The 14,642-nt window shown below is 39.3% G+C and overlaps 1 protein-coding gene across 1 annotated transcript; it reads right to left on the bottom strand.

Annotated features, from left to right (window-relative positions):
• Positions 1-5,724: 5,724 nt before the first annotated feature.
• On the bottom strand, positions 5,725-12,331 carry macir (macrophage immunometabolism regulator). Its single transcript, XM_046375176.1, has 2 exons — positions 11,999-12,331; positions 5,725-8,947 (listed from the first exon to the last, which is right to left on the bottom strand). Exon 2 carries the CDS (start codon positions 8,942-8,944, stop codon positions 8,291-8,293), a length of 654 nt encoding a protein of 217 aa, XP_046231132.1. The 5' UTR covers positions 8,945-8,947; positions 11,999-12,331; the 3' UTR covers positions 5,725-8,290.
• Between the last annotated feature and the right edge of the window lie 2,311 nt (positions 12,332-14,642).

Raw genomic sequence — 14,642 nt, 5'->3', positions numbered from 1 at the left:
GGTGAAATGTGGTCACGCCTCTTAGTCTTAGTCAGGACACAAGCTGCAGAGTTCTGAATGAGCCGCAGAGTCCTGAGGGACTTTTTAGGGCATCCTAAAAAGAAATGAGTCCAGGTACGGTTACAATTTTTTCATTAAAGTATTTCCTGAAATCACTGCTACTGAGATGTGGAGGAATGGCTCAATTGCTCAACAGAGTTATGACTCTGGGTCAGCCTGGCTACAGTGCTGAATAGAAACCTGTGGCTGTTCTTATTTTCTACTGTGAGTGATGAGTAATAATTGGCTCTGGCTGTACGGAGTGCTGCCTTGTACGTTTTTAGACCATCTTTCCAGACCTGATAGAATTCGTCCTTTTTTGTTGAACGCCATTTCTTCTCTATGTGTCTTGATCTTTGCTTTAACTTGCATGTTTCCTGGTTGTACCATGGAGCGGAGCTTCTTCTAGTTATATTCTTTTTAGATTGAGGTGCAATTAGGTTGAGCGTGCTGCGCAATGAGCCTGCAATGCTATCAACAAAGTTATCAATGTCATGGCAACCAGGGGTAGTGCATGAGTCCCCTGACACGCTGAGCCTGGGTATTGTACTAAATCGACGGAACTGCTTCCTTAAATTTGGCTACGGCATTATCAGACTGACATCTAGTGAGAGTGCTTCTGCTCGGTATTGTGCAATCGGCTAAAAGAAAACCAAAGGTTATTAAATGATGGTCAGACAAAACTGAATTCCAAGTAGAGACTGGTAAGTGTTCGATTTCAATCCCATATGCTAACACAAGGTCTAGGGTGTGGTTGAAGCAGTGAGTGGGTTCATGCACACATTGACAGAAGCCTGTTGTTTCTAGTATGGAACTGAATGCAGTAGCCAAGCTATCATTAACTACATCTACGTGGATGTTAAAGTCACCAATAATTATAACTTTAAGTAGCATTTGTTCTTCCAAGCAAGTGTAATCTTATGTAATCTTATGGCATTTTTCACATACAGAATTTCATGTTTGGCTTTTGTTTTTTTCCTAGTTGAATGATGTTAGAATCCTCTGGCTGGTGTGGTCTTAAATGTTTAATCTCTAATCTTTGCTGTAATGGCACGGTGCTAAATCGAACTTTAAACAATCTGTCCACTTGATTCATTTTACTACGCTGCTAGTGGTGGCTAATATAACAGCTTGCTGCTGGTTGAAAAGACCAATGACAATGTCTTGATGTACGTCAGATCTATTAGCGTTACATTTTATTGGCTGCTATCAGCATGGGGCCAACCTGATTGTGCCCCTAAGCTCATTATTGAAAGCACGCTGAACATGGGCATACAGTTTTTAGCTGCTAAGTTGGTTGAAAAAATGGTGAAGGGCTGGCCTCATGTACACCAAAGGAAGGCCATTCGGAGCTGTCTTTGATGAAACAAATATAGCAAGATATTTGGAATGTATTACAGTGCTACCATTGTTGTATGGAATAAATGCATATTTTGCATATATTGTCAGACTGAATTACTGATCATGTTATACAGTGCTCAACAGTGACAAGATAGACACGTCACAGGTGAGGAGCCTGTTTAGCTCACTTTATCTGTAATATACTGAAATTTGGTCAAATGTGGTTTGACTTTGACTGGGCCCACAAAGCAGGTGATAACTTGGCTAACCTGCACTGTTATGGTCATTCTTACTGTAGTTGTCGGGCCACCTGACACGAACCATGATCTTGCACTAAACTCACAGGCTCAAGGCATCTATTTGAGCAGGTGATGAGAGAAAGCCCTCTTTTTAAAATTATGTTTGTGTTTAGCTTTCAGTATTCACTGGAAAGAGCCAGTGACCATAATTCAGGCAGCAACTGTGCATCCGTCATGTGAGTAGTATATAAAATTACCATATGCCCTCAAACAGTGACCAAAGCCTTTATTTAGCTCAACTGCAGAAGGTACCATATGAGATTAGAGACAGGCTTTTGTTTCTACCTAATTCCCTTGGTTTAAAAAACAGAATTGGTTGTATTTTGGTACAGAGCCTCATTTTGACCCACTCCCATTTGCCCTGTTAATTGTTATGCTGTTGATACAAACTCAATGCTCAAATGAAACGTCTTTGAGATTACCATGGCAACGGTGCACAGAATCTGGTCTGGTGGAGGTTATGTTCAGTTCAGTGTTGAGTTTTGGATTAAATGGGTAAACAGCCTTACTTTTTCACTAATTCTTTTTGTGATGATATTTTTTAGGAGTGATACGGTAATACCGTCAGTGTGCTCAATTTAGCCTCTGATTAAAGTTAGAAAACATAAACTCACAGAGACTCCAGCTGTTTATTTTTTTCTTGGGGTGCCTTTTTTTCCATCCCCTCTCTGTATGTTCATAAAACAAAGTGCATTTTCCCTGAATTCAGGTACCAGTAGAGAAATTCACTTATGATGTCAACGTAGTATGGAACATATTTTAATGACATCTTGTGCAGTTATCTTTCATGTTCATTAAGATACTGAAGTGAAAGGCATTGATAACCCAGTGAGTGAGGGGGAAAAAAACAGCTGAAAACATGTCACTATATGTTGTCATGTTGATTTTCTGGTGCTCTTTACAGGTGGATCATAGCCATCACAGCTTCAATAAAGAAGTGGCTGCCTTTACATCAGGCCCTTCAGGACTACATGAATCAACCACCAGAAGAAACCAGAATGTGAAACAGGGTGCACTTTGTAAACACTGACAGTAGCCTGACTCACCCTATGGGTCCCTGGAAGAACCTCCTGTTTGCAGATACTGCCCTGATTTCTCATCTCGTCTCGTCTTCCTCCGCTTATCCGAATCTGGATAACGGGGGCAGCAGCCTCAGCAGGGAGGTCCAGACTGTTCTCTCCTTGGCCACTTCCACCAACTCGTCAGGGGGATAACAAGGTGTTCCCAGGCCAGACGAGAGCTATAATCCTTCATCGAGTCCTGGGTCTGCCCTTGGGTCTCCTCCTGGATCGACATGCCCAAAACAACTCCCCATAGAGACATCCAGGAGGCATCCTAACCAGGTGTCCAAACCACCTCAGCTGGCTGCTCTCAATGCGAAGGAGTAGCGGCTCTACTTTGAGCTCACCCTATCTCTAAAGCTGAGTCCGGCCAACTCATTTCAGCTACTTGTATTGTTCTGATGCTGATCTTCATCCCAGCTGCTTCACACTTCGCTGCAAACCGTCCCAGTGGGAGCTGGGGGTCACTGCTTGATGATGCTAATAGTACCACATCATCTGCAAAAAGCAGAGGTGGAATCCTAAGGCCAGCAGAAGAACCATTGCGAAGGAATGGGTGGTAGGCAGTACAGCAGCCTTAACAAGACAACAGCAGCCAGAGTTAGAACAGACAGGACAGCAAGGGGTCAGGATGAGTCTCAGCAAACAACTACCAGATACAAAAATAGCAAGAACTGGTAACTAATGGCTCAAAGTGTTTGAAACACTAAGTGGTAGCAGAGTCTAACGTAGCAAAGTGGAAATTGCAAGACTGAGTATTTAAATAGGTTTGGTGATGAGATACAACTGGCGGCTATGATATGACTCGTTCACACCTGCAGGCACTCACAAACACACACACACAGGGAGAGAGCCTGTCAGAGAGTGTGGTTAGGGATTCACTGTAGGTGAAGGCTTGGTGGATGATGTCCCAGAGACAGATGCAAGACGGTTTGTCATGGAATTTCAATTCAAGTTCACTTACCAGTATGTCACCTAAGCAGTCAGAACAGACTGTGTTCCCAGGGTTTCAAATAAAATTCTGAAACTAGCTCTGCTGTGTGTTCACTGTGATTCATGTATTTTAATTCAGACCAAATTTTAGATAATTCCTTAAAAAGAGTTTGAAATTAACACCTAGCAGGTGATTTGAGAGGGAATTGGGGGGGTGGCTCACTGTCGCGCTTGTTAGCAAAATAACCAAAATTCATCCCTTCTCTTGAACGACACACTATCTATAAAAAATACATTTCTGGCAATTAGTCAATATTGACAAAGCATTTTTTTGATTGGTAGCATAGCATTTACAGCAATAATGGCATGGGAATCTCATATACCAGTTGCTTGAGTTGTCAAACATTCATGTCATTATGCCCAGCCAAACAAATTTGTGCTTTCCAATAAGCACCGTGACTTCAGTCTGCTCTAATGAGATAAATACACACAGGGGAGAGATGAAATGAGAGAAAACAGTTGGAGAGATAAGTGAGCCAGAGAAAAGTAAGAAAAGTAGACAGCAAAAACAGACCTTTTACTTAAGTATGGATAGACTATACATTCTTTTCATGGTCAGTTCAACAGCAATATGTGTCTTTATGTTCCAAGAACATAGCGAGCAAACATTACATTATTTTACATGGCACTGTATCATTTAAGACATTACAATGCTTTGGACCTTTCTCTGAGGAAGTTTTGTGTAACAGCAATGGAAATACGAATATGAAAATATGATGCTGATTATATCAATTTGTTTACCCTTTGCCCTCTAAACCAGTGCCCATGTTAGTCTTTTTGCATGTCATTTCAAAGCACGTTATAAATGCTGTGTTATGAACTTTCAGAAATCATTGGAGAGATCTGTCGTATGATTTTATATTGTTTCTGTATGGCTGTTCTTTTTTTAATGCAAACTCACTTTAGACTATAGATGTGCTGTCATGCTTTTGATACTGCTTTTACTCACTGCATAAGAGAAATCAAAGTGCTAGCCAAATGAAATTCTGCAATAAAATCCTTGATCTTTGACTGCTGCTTGAATATTTAAATGTAATTACTATTCATTGCCTAGAACTGCTAGCACAGCATACAAAATACACACAAAATACTTCAGTTGTTATACGTTAAAGGTTAAAAGATGGGTTAATGTTTTTCAGTTTTGTCAATTCTAGTGTACAGATGTTCATTTAGAGAGTTTAGTGGACATTGCAAATATTTCCCCTATTCATACTGATTATGAAGAGATCCCTTCCTAATGGGATTCCAACGTTAGTGAGTGAATTTTAATCACATACAATGTTAAAAATAAAATGTTTTAATTATTAATTTTATTATTAATGGATCAACACTCCTCTGTTTCATCATGCATGAGTGTGGCTTACTCAGTTTCATTGAAAGTAGCCTGATGGCATAAACTAACAACATATAATACAAAATTCTGATTGGTGCATGACCTTTTTATACAGGAGGGCTCCTGTGTAAAAAGGTCATGAAGGGCACCTACTTCAAGCTGGGGAAGAAGTTGCTCTGTTGTGCTCATGCCCATGTTTATATTGGAGCACATCAGAGGCTCAAGAGAAAAGGTTTTCAGGTTCTTCAAGTGTTCGTACTTAGTGGCATTGTAGTTTTTTGTTAAACTGACTCGAAAAAAACATTGTAATGTCTATGTCTCATGCTCATTTTACAAACTGTGCAGCAAAGTTTATTGATCCTCACCTTCTATCTAATCCACAGATGCCCTCAGGCAGAAACATAATACTAAACAATAAGAAACTAACTGATCTGCCCAGCATCTGTTTAAAACAATCTTTATGGAACAGTCATTAGTTAACATCAAGTGTACATGTTTTGTTTGGCTGTCCCTATTGTACAGTATAGTGAAATGGTATGTACACCACTTGAGTGGTTAGAAATTCCTTCCAACAATAACATTTACTTATATCATCAATAACAGTAACGTTTACTGCGATTTCCCACACAAAAGCATAAAAAGACAACCATGTCCATCATGCAGTTAAGCAAAAAGAAAATTTTACTTTCTTTTATGAATTTCTTTAGCAAAGATAAACAGAACAATAAAGTAAAGAACATTTCCACCCAACACAAGCACAAGGTCTGCATTCCAATTGCAACACACATAGAATGGTATTTAAACTGTGGTCTAAACATGTCATGATATATTTTAAAACATCATTTCACATCCTCTGTTGCTCACATCCTAATCATGCTATAGTCTAAAGAAAATTCCTGCTTTTTCTTTAGCAAACACAAATAAATTTCTCAATGGAATTTCAATGAATCTTAAGATGCAAATATATATCACACTGAGAGTAAAGATGTAAAATCTTTCCTTCATGGAGTGCAGTTAGTTTCTTTAGCCAGCAGGTGTGGACCAAATCAGGGCCCGGTGCTGTCCAGCTCTTCATGTCTGCCAGTCTTAGTTGGATGTCTGCCATTGTGATGGTTACTGGGATATTGGTCTGTTCTGTCTGTGGTCTGTTCTTAGATCCATCGGCCACTGAGCAGCCACTGATGTGATGCCTCCTCCTCCCATATATTCTTCCTGTACCGTTCAGTTTCAGCCTGGGTTATTCTCCTAGCTTCTGCTACTCGTGTATTTCTTCAGGCAGGCAGCCGGAGCTGTGAGTCTTCGTTTGGCAGTCTCCAGTGTCTCAGGTGTAGACTTGTTCATCGGTAGCCCTTTCTTCATCATCATGCCAGTCTGTAGCTCTGTAAGCTGACTCTCTCTCTTTTGCTTTAACCTTGGCCTCAAGCTTCCTCCTCCATGGGGGGCAGTGCTCTTTGTTTCTTATGGTGTTAACCCTGTAGTCAAGCATCTCTAGTATTATAATTGCCGTGACGTACATCAGCTCATTGTTCTTAGCTGACGATTTACTAGGGATTGTGATGAAATATGTCATCATCAGTCATCCAAATTCAATCATACAAATTCAACACAGAGGTTTCAAATATTAAATGTTGATAAAACTAAATTTAATTTTCTATTGCTTACTCTAAGCGTTCACATGGCTTTGCTTATGTATAGTATTGCTGTTTTTATGTGGGATAGACAGAATTAAGTGTTTTAAGCCTAAATGGTGTCTTGGTGGTGACAGTATCATGGTGCATTGATACTTCCAGAGATGATCTGTAGCAGATGTCAAACAGTGGAATCAAGTTGAGAAAACTATCACTGGATTAGATGCATTGGAAAAACAGCATAACCATTTCAAAGGTGGTTTAAAAATATACACGTCTACATACTGTTTAACATTAGCCAATTTACAAAACTAGAGACGCACCAATATGATTTTCTGTGGCCAACATAATCCAAACCATAGGTGATACCAAAATAAATTCAAGCTGACTGTAATTCTCCGTAAAGTATCAACCTACAACAGCCACCTTTCAAACTTACTGGGGGGAGACTGATAGAAAGTTTTTTCAAGTCTGTCTTATACAATATGCAATGTAAATGTACATCGGTAGTTACTGATCATTCTTTATCGTGTCCATACTGGCTGTGAAGTGAGAGAAACCAAATGTCCTTGTTTTCTATAAAAATATATTCACTTGAATGAATAAGTTCACCTGAAGCTAGAATGAGGTCTCAGCACTGTGAGTTAGACAAACTCCTGCACCTTTTACAGTGTAGTTAAAGGTGCAGCTGTGCGCATTTGGAAGGGACCATTTTGGGGTCACCTTGGTAACAACTGGTCTACTGGGCAATGTAATCAAAAGGTCCCTGGCTCGAGTCTGGACATTTTTCGTGTCCTCCCTCCTGTCTCTTTCTCTGACACGTCTAATACTAGTTATCTTGAAAAGGCAAAACTGGCAGGAAAAAAATGAATATATTGAAAAAAGAGGGATCACTTTATAGCAGCAGTAATGACAGAGGGAATAATTACAGTGAACTCAGTAACATGTACATATGGCCTGTATGCAATGTATTAAGATGGATTTTAATACACAGAGCTCTAGCCATCCTTAAATAAACAGATTTTGAATTGAGTATCTTTTTTATACATTTCAATCTTAAGGTAAAACACGCTGATATTGATACTGACAGCAACAAAACAGCAATTAAGTAGTAAGATAATACTTTTATTATCTTACTAATTTGACAGTTGAATGCAGTGCCATGATCTGAATAAAATCTGGCAAAACTTCCACTACACAGCTCCTCACAGCTAAGGAGTAAAAGTATTATTGAACTGACAGCAACAGTGCATTTTAAAGCCAATACAGTATGTGTGCTTTTATCAGCCATAAGCTGATATATCAGTGCATCTCCATACCAATACAAACACAAATATGTCAATAAATATGTTCACCAGTTATTGCTAAATTTATATAATTCACATTTTTTTTAACTTCAACGACCTCATTACGATGTGAGGAGCAATTTAAGGATTTTCTTCACAACATTATGTATACAGTACAAGGTAAAACCCCCAGTTAATATTATAACAAGATGATCAAACTGTCTTCTTAAAGAACTGCTAATCTGAGTAGAAAGAAACCAAGATGGAAACAGCACCTTGATCACTACCAGAAATGCCTCCCACTGAGCTTTCATGTCTTATTTCTGGTAAACATGCGCTCCCCTCGCAGAGTGAGATGTTGCAGTTGGTACTGTAACACCTCAGTGTCTGATGACTCTTTGATACTTATTTTGTCCAGATTAAGGTAGTCCAGAGACTTGGACTGGGCCCTCTTTCCTTTAAGCAAACACAGTGGTAGTTGAGTATGCAAACTTCTCCCAGGCTCCCCGTGGGCCAAGGACCTCAAGAAGGTGTCGCTTGAGCTGGGCATACGCCTCCGTCTACGCCCGCTGGCAGCAGGAATGTCGTAGGGTTGGTAGTAGCGACTTTTGCCTTTAAAGATTCGTGAAGATCGGTGGATGCCCAAGTCCACAGGCTTTGGGACAGTACTCTGGATGGAACTAGCGACGGCTTCTGAAACAGAACCCTTTTCTGAAGAGCCTTCTGACCACTGGTGGGCCAGCTTGAGCAGTTCCTCACCTGTGGTGAAGCCCACCAGATAGTTTGAGTCCATGTGGAGGATTTGATATCCTGCAACAGTACCTCTGATGGGTGAACATGGGGTGCTGGCACAGCGAGGTCTCTCCGCTTCAGGTTTCAATGTAGCCTTGATCTCAGCTGCAGGAAGAATGGAGACGTGTGCCCTAGACACTCCACTGATATCCATTTCCATCCTTATAGACATATCCTGATTGATGAAAGGAAGAGACAAAAGCATCACAAACTGCTCTCGTAATGCTGTAGTTACACAAACCCAAAAATTCCAGGGCCATATTCACTAAACATCCTAAGGCTTAATCCAATTGTTCCTAATGGCTATGTCAGCTCAAACTTTCACTTTTTCATTATTATGCTAGGCATTACATTAAATGCAAGAGATATTTTAATTATGGTGGGACTCACCACAAACATCAAAGCAGTCCAGTTACAATTAGAGATAAAGATTTGCACAATTCTCAACTACTGGGAGTCCAGAAAAATGTAGCATGCAGCACTGATAAACTTGAAACATCTCAGAATATCTCAGAAGGTCAGGCAGTGTGATTTACAAACTAAAATGTGCTCTCGAGATCAGTGAATGAAATAATTACCAAACAAGAAGACATATAAAGATAAAGCTGATTTCGTGACGTAGTGTAGCTGCACCTGCTGAGTGACTACTTACACAAAAGTCACCAGAAACTGGCTGAAGTGATGCATCAGACTGATTTAACAATAAAAAAATAAATAATAAATTCATCATTTGGCTTTGTGGATCTAAACTAAAGAGGCTAGGCTCATTTTAAAACTTAACAACTTCAAACTCTTTATTGAAATTCTTCTCTGCATTTAAACCATCACTGATTGAACACACACATGCAATATGCAGAGAAACACACAGGAGCAGTGGGCAGTCATGTCAGGCGACTGGGGAGTGTTGGAACGTTAGGTGCCTTGCTCAAGGGCATCTCAGCCGTTACTGATGGAGGGGGAGAATGTTGATTAATTAAAATTTCTTCTCTTTTTGTGTTTGCTTTTAAATGTATACCATTTAGCTAAATATTGTGTTGTTTTCTTTGATTTCTTTGAAACACTCCCAATATCACAGTGAGACATGCACATGATAGATAGATAGATAGATAGATAGATAGATACTTTATTGATCCCGAGGGAAATCCAAGAATCAAAAATCACCTCTCACGTTCAATTTTCAACAAAAATGGCAGTGCATTAATTTAGATTTATAATATTGAGCAAAGTTTATGTTTTTTTACTCCAAAGTGTTACAATATATTTTTAACGCCAACAGAGGCGCACGCACATCCTGCATTGTGTGTGTCCACATCAGTGTGCATGTGCAGTAGCAGGTAAACTATAAGGCGCATGCGGCTATACATGGTTTAAAAGCTACAGTAACATGGCGTGACAGTTCTTAAATGGAACCAAGATCTGTGGGATAAATAAATATATATAGTTAAATATAAAATTCAAATCTCTCAAATTCAACAAAAAACCAAAATACGTATAAAATGTCATACTGTTAAATGGACTTCTAAACCAATTAGCTCTTGGATCAGATGACACACAGGCGTTTCCCATCATGCCCTGGGTCTTGCAGTCGGTGGAGAGCAATTGCTACCGCCTCAGTCTCACGGAATTATCGTTGCCCACACGTGTGTGATGTCAGAGCAAGTCGGAGTCAAATCGGACAGAAATCTATCCGGCATGCATTGTGCGGCGATCATCGGTGATCGATTCTGCGGAGATCTGTCTTGTTTTGGACCTTAATGTTGAACATCAGCAGTAGCCTATTTGACTGCTTTGCTAACAGAGCAACAAATCCAGTTTACATGTAGCCTAGGTCATTTTCATGCAACATTAAGCATCACAATCAAAATACAGATTAAATAAACCAGTGCACTTCATCTACTCATTGCTGACTGAAATGAAATTCTAAATTCTAATTCTCTTAGCTTGACATGATGTTCTGACATCATCTTCAACTTAGAGTTCTTGGTTACCCTTAACATCTTAAGCTAGCATGACTAACCTGCTCACCGTCTTTTATACAACTGCTGTGCTGTCTTGTTTGTATTCCTCGTTTTCACTTATCACATATATCCAAAGTCTTGTGACTATATAAATTATATGTCACTTTAGCGACATAATACAGTTTAATGCTCAAAAGATTAACAAACTCAGTTTAGATTTTCAAACTCCAGGGGAATATGTTTTTTTTTTTTTGTTTCAGATTATGGACAGCATACTTTACTTATGAAGGCTGGAATCATTAAGTGACTGGATGTGAAATATTCACTGTTCAGAAACGGTTCTGTGCCGTAATTATTGTTAATTTGGAATGTAGAAGAACGCAAATGTGTAAGAAAGTTCAATGACTTGAGTCAGGTGTTGTTATTATTTGCATGTACAGTTATGCCATTTCTGCCATAAAACCTGTTGAAAATGTTCATGTATGTTGAAATAAATATCTTTGCACATTAATAATGTATTTCCACATTTTTACCGTATTTTTACCATTAGTTGCTTCAGTCAGAGTATGGAAGTCTGAATAAGCAATGAGCTAAGCAAGGTAAACTAGTGTGGCAAACTATAACAGTATAGCTTATTTCATATGGGGCTTAAAAAAACAAACCATATAGGTAATTGGGGGCGGGGGGGCCTGTGCCCCAGTAGAGCTGTACGTCTCGCTATGCCCCTGTTGTGAGATCAAATTCTTTAAAAATGGATGGATCGGTGCAGAGAAATGATGGCGACCACAAACTACAGCAGAATGAATCTATGAACGCCATGGGGCGGCCACTGCGATAAAAGGCTTCACATCTCAGGTTTCACACACGCTTCACAAAGGCGCTGGCAATGGGCGTGATGCAGCTGCCAGTGACTACGGCAGCATTTTTAAAGCTGTAAGAAAGACATGATTATACAGTAGAAGATGGCTGTTAGAACAAACGACAGGCCAGGTTCAGCCTGCCTGCTGCTAAACGTGAAGCCAGGAGAAACAAAAATGTCTTAACACGATATTTTCAGTAGGCCTTCAGTAGGGTACATTAGCAGTGACACATTAGACGCACTGGTCATTTTAAAGACCATATCAGGCTTGAATGTCAACATGAAATCATAATTTGACTGCCATCTATATGGATGGAAGAAATGTATACACTCTCTCTGGTTAATATAAACAAGCCTCGGTATCATAACCTTGGACAAAACTGATTGAAAAACGCAATAAAATACAAACTTGTGTGACTGCGGAGAATCCGACGTTCAGCCTCCTCGTCTATGTGGTCTCTAGCCTGTGCTTTCTCCCGCCTGTGTTCCGTCAAAAGCAGCAAAAGAAATACTTCCGGTCTACATTTCACAACAAATTATACATTCTTTACAGCATTTTTTTCGGTGATAATAATGATTAGGCAACATTTTTTGTGATTCTCGCGGTAATTACAAAAAACAAGCATAATACCTTGTCTGGTCTAAATAATGTCCACTGTTTCGTTAACGCAGGTTTTTTTAAATTTATTTATCCATAGTTACATCACATACTCTCGCACTGCTGATGGAAGCCAGTCTGTGTAGCTTTGACAATAATCTCTGTTAATATACCATGTTTTTTGCTGTAACATTTACACCACTAGGTGGCATACATTTCTAACGAAAGAGATGGTTATCCAGCGTCAGCGAACAGGGAACGGAACGCCCCCCGGACATGTTCAGGACGTCGATGACGTCCTCCGCTGTAACGTCCTCTGCGGGACGTTACTAGGACGTTGTTGACGCCCTTAACAAATCCTCGTTTGGTTCTCAGTGGGACATAAATTTAACCTTCACCGAACGTTTTCATTTGATCCTCCTGCAGAGGAGGTCCACTTCCCAAATAACGTTATGGTAGCGACGTCCATTTATGTTTTTTATTAGCAATACATAGCTTATTTTATACTTCTAATAAATAAGCTATTTAATGCTATATATTTAAATCATTGCATCGCTGAGATTTATTTTTTTATTAACCCACCAATAAATCAGGACAACCTCGGAAACCTTCCTTCATACAGGTTTTATGAACATTTAAATGTTTATAAGGCAGCAAATCCTGTTGTCTAAATGAGCCAGTGGTTACTGTCTCATCTGGCTGATACTGATAGAAATGTGTATCCCACTACTGATTGCATGCTCAGGTTGGAACAGTTCTCACACACAATCTGTCTGCAGAATCTGAATCAGAATCAGAGTCTGCAAAACGTGGAGATGAAATTGCATTGCATTTCATTCAAACTGAAACTGTAAAGGCGATCAATCAACATCTATATTGTAAAATTTGTTTCATTTGCATTGGGCTGCTGCAGGTTCCAGTACACACAGAGGAAAGCTGACGACTTAACTTTAGAATGAGATAGAACCATCACTCCACATGCTGCTTTAGCAACACATTCAAAAACCAGAACACATGACATAAGTGACATTAGAAAAAATGCATTATTCACCATTTGTCTTCAATGGTTTTGTTTGGTTATTCTTTGTACAATAACCAACATATAAAAATTTAAACTAAGTAACAGGCTTTCTTGGGTAACATTAGCAATAACATCAGCTAGATGGATATCAGCAGTAGTTCTTCTCTACATTATCACCATCCACTCTAAATAATGCGTAGCAGCTGCTACTTGTGAAACACAGCAGCCGCACTAATTGGCTACTAGCTACATCCCTCTCACACTATGTATATGATCGAGCTTACACAAGTCAAAATTTTTGCTGTGAAAAAGTCACTGAATCTGAATCACGTTGAAGTAATAAAGAAACAGAAGTACTCTAAGACTACATGTTTACCAAAGTTCAGGTTAATAAGATCTATTCATTATGTAAAATGACAGGTGGAGTACAAGATTGACAAATGCGTAGGAAGGAAGAGACAGATGCTTATCAAATGCCAAACGAGAAGAAGGCTTTTTTTTTGTTCAAAAAGTTTCTGTCTGTGTAGCAGGTCTGTATCGTGGGAAAACTGAACTAACTGAACTAGTGTTTTAAAGTGTACAGAGGAAACCGGTGAGAACCAGAGAAAAACAAACACACATACAGCTTCTTTCCTTTACGATTTGCATCCATCCATCCGTCGTTTATACCGTTTGACATGCAAAGACAGGCAACCACATACGCACACTCACACCTAGAGGCAATGTAGAGTAGCCAGTTAACCTAATATGCATGTTTTGGGGATTGTTGGAGGAAGCCAGAGCACCCCAAGAAAACCAACGCAGTCATGCAACATGCAAACTCCATACAGGAGGGCCCAGACTGGAAGTCGAGCCTGGAACCCTTGACTGTGCTAACCACTGCACCACCATGCTGATTTCTTTTAACCATAATTCTAATTCTTTATGTTTACCCATGAATATTACTGGCTTATAGAAATTCACTTAATTCATGCATCACATATATGTTATACAGGTACGTATGGAATTTCTTTAAGCATATGTCAGGTTTTAATAGCCTCTCAAAAACCTTCAAACAGTAATATCTTGTCTTTGTATCATTTATTGATTTAAAATTGGGCAATTTCTATTTCCTGTTCACATCCATTTTTAACATACACTGTATGGAGGATCGTCTTCAAACTTAGGAGTACTTAGATACTTAGATTGATCAGCCACTGACTGCTAACGGCTGATTTTGTTCTAAATAATTTGACTGATGACCTTTATAAAGGCCAATCAGAAGAGCCGATGAGATAAACACACAAGACAGTTTCTTTCGGGGAGAATGGGATAACATGACCCACTTTTTACATTTGCTGATTTTTGCTGCAAAAATAAATATACTGTATTTGTTTCAAATAATAGTTACTTTATGATATTCTTAGAGAGGCGTGAGAACATCACACTGACAGC

This window comes from Scatophagus argus, chromosome 20 (genome assembly GCF_020382885.2).
Source record: "Scatophagus argus isolate fScaArg1 chromosome 20, fScaArg1.pri, whole genome shotgun sequence".
NCBI classification, from domain to species: domain Eukaryota; kingdom Metazoa; phylum Chordata; class Actinopteri; family Scatophagidae; genus Scatophagus; species Scatophagus argus.
This window is presented reverse-complemented; position numbering and strand designations above follow the sequence as displayed.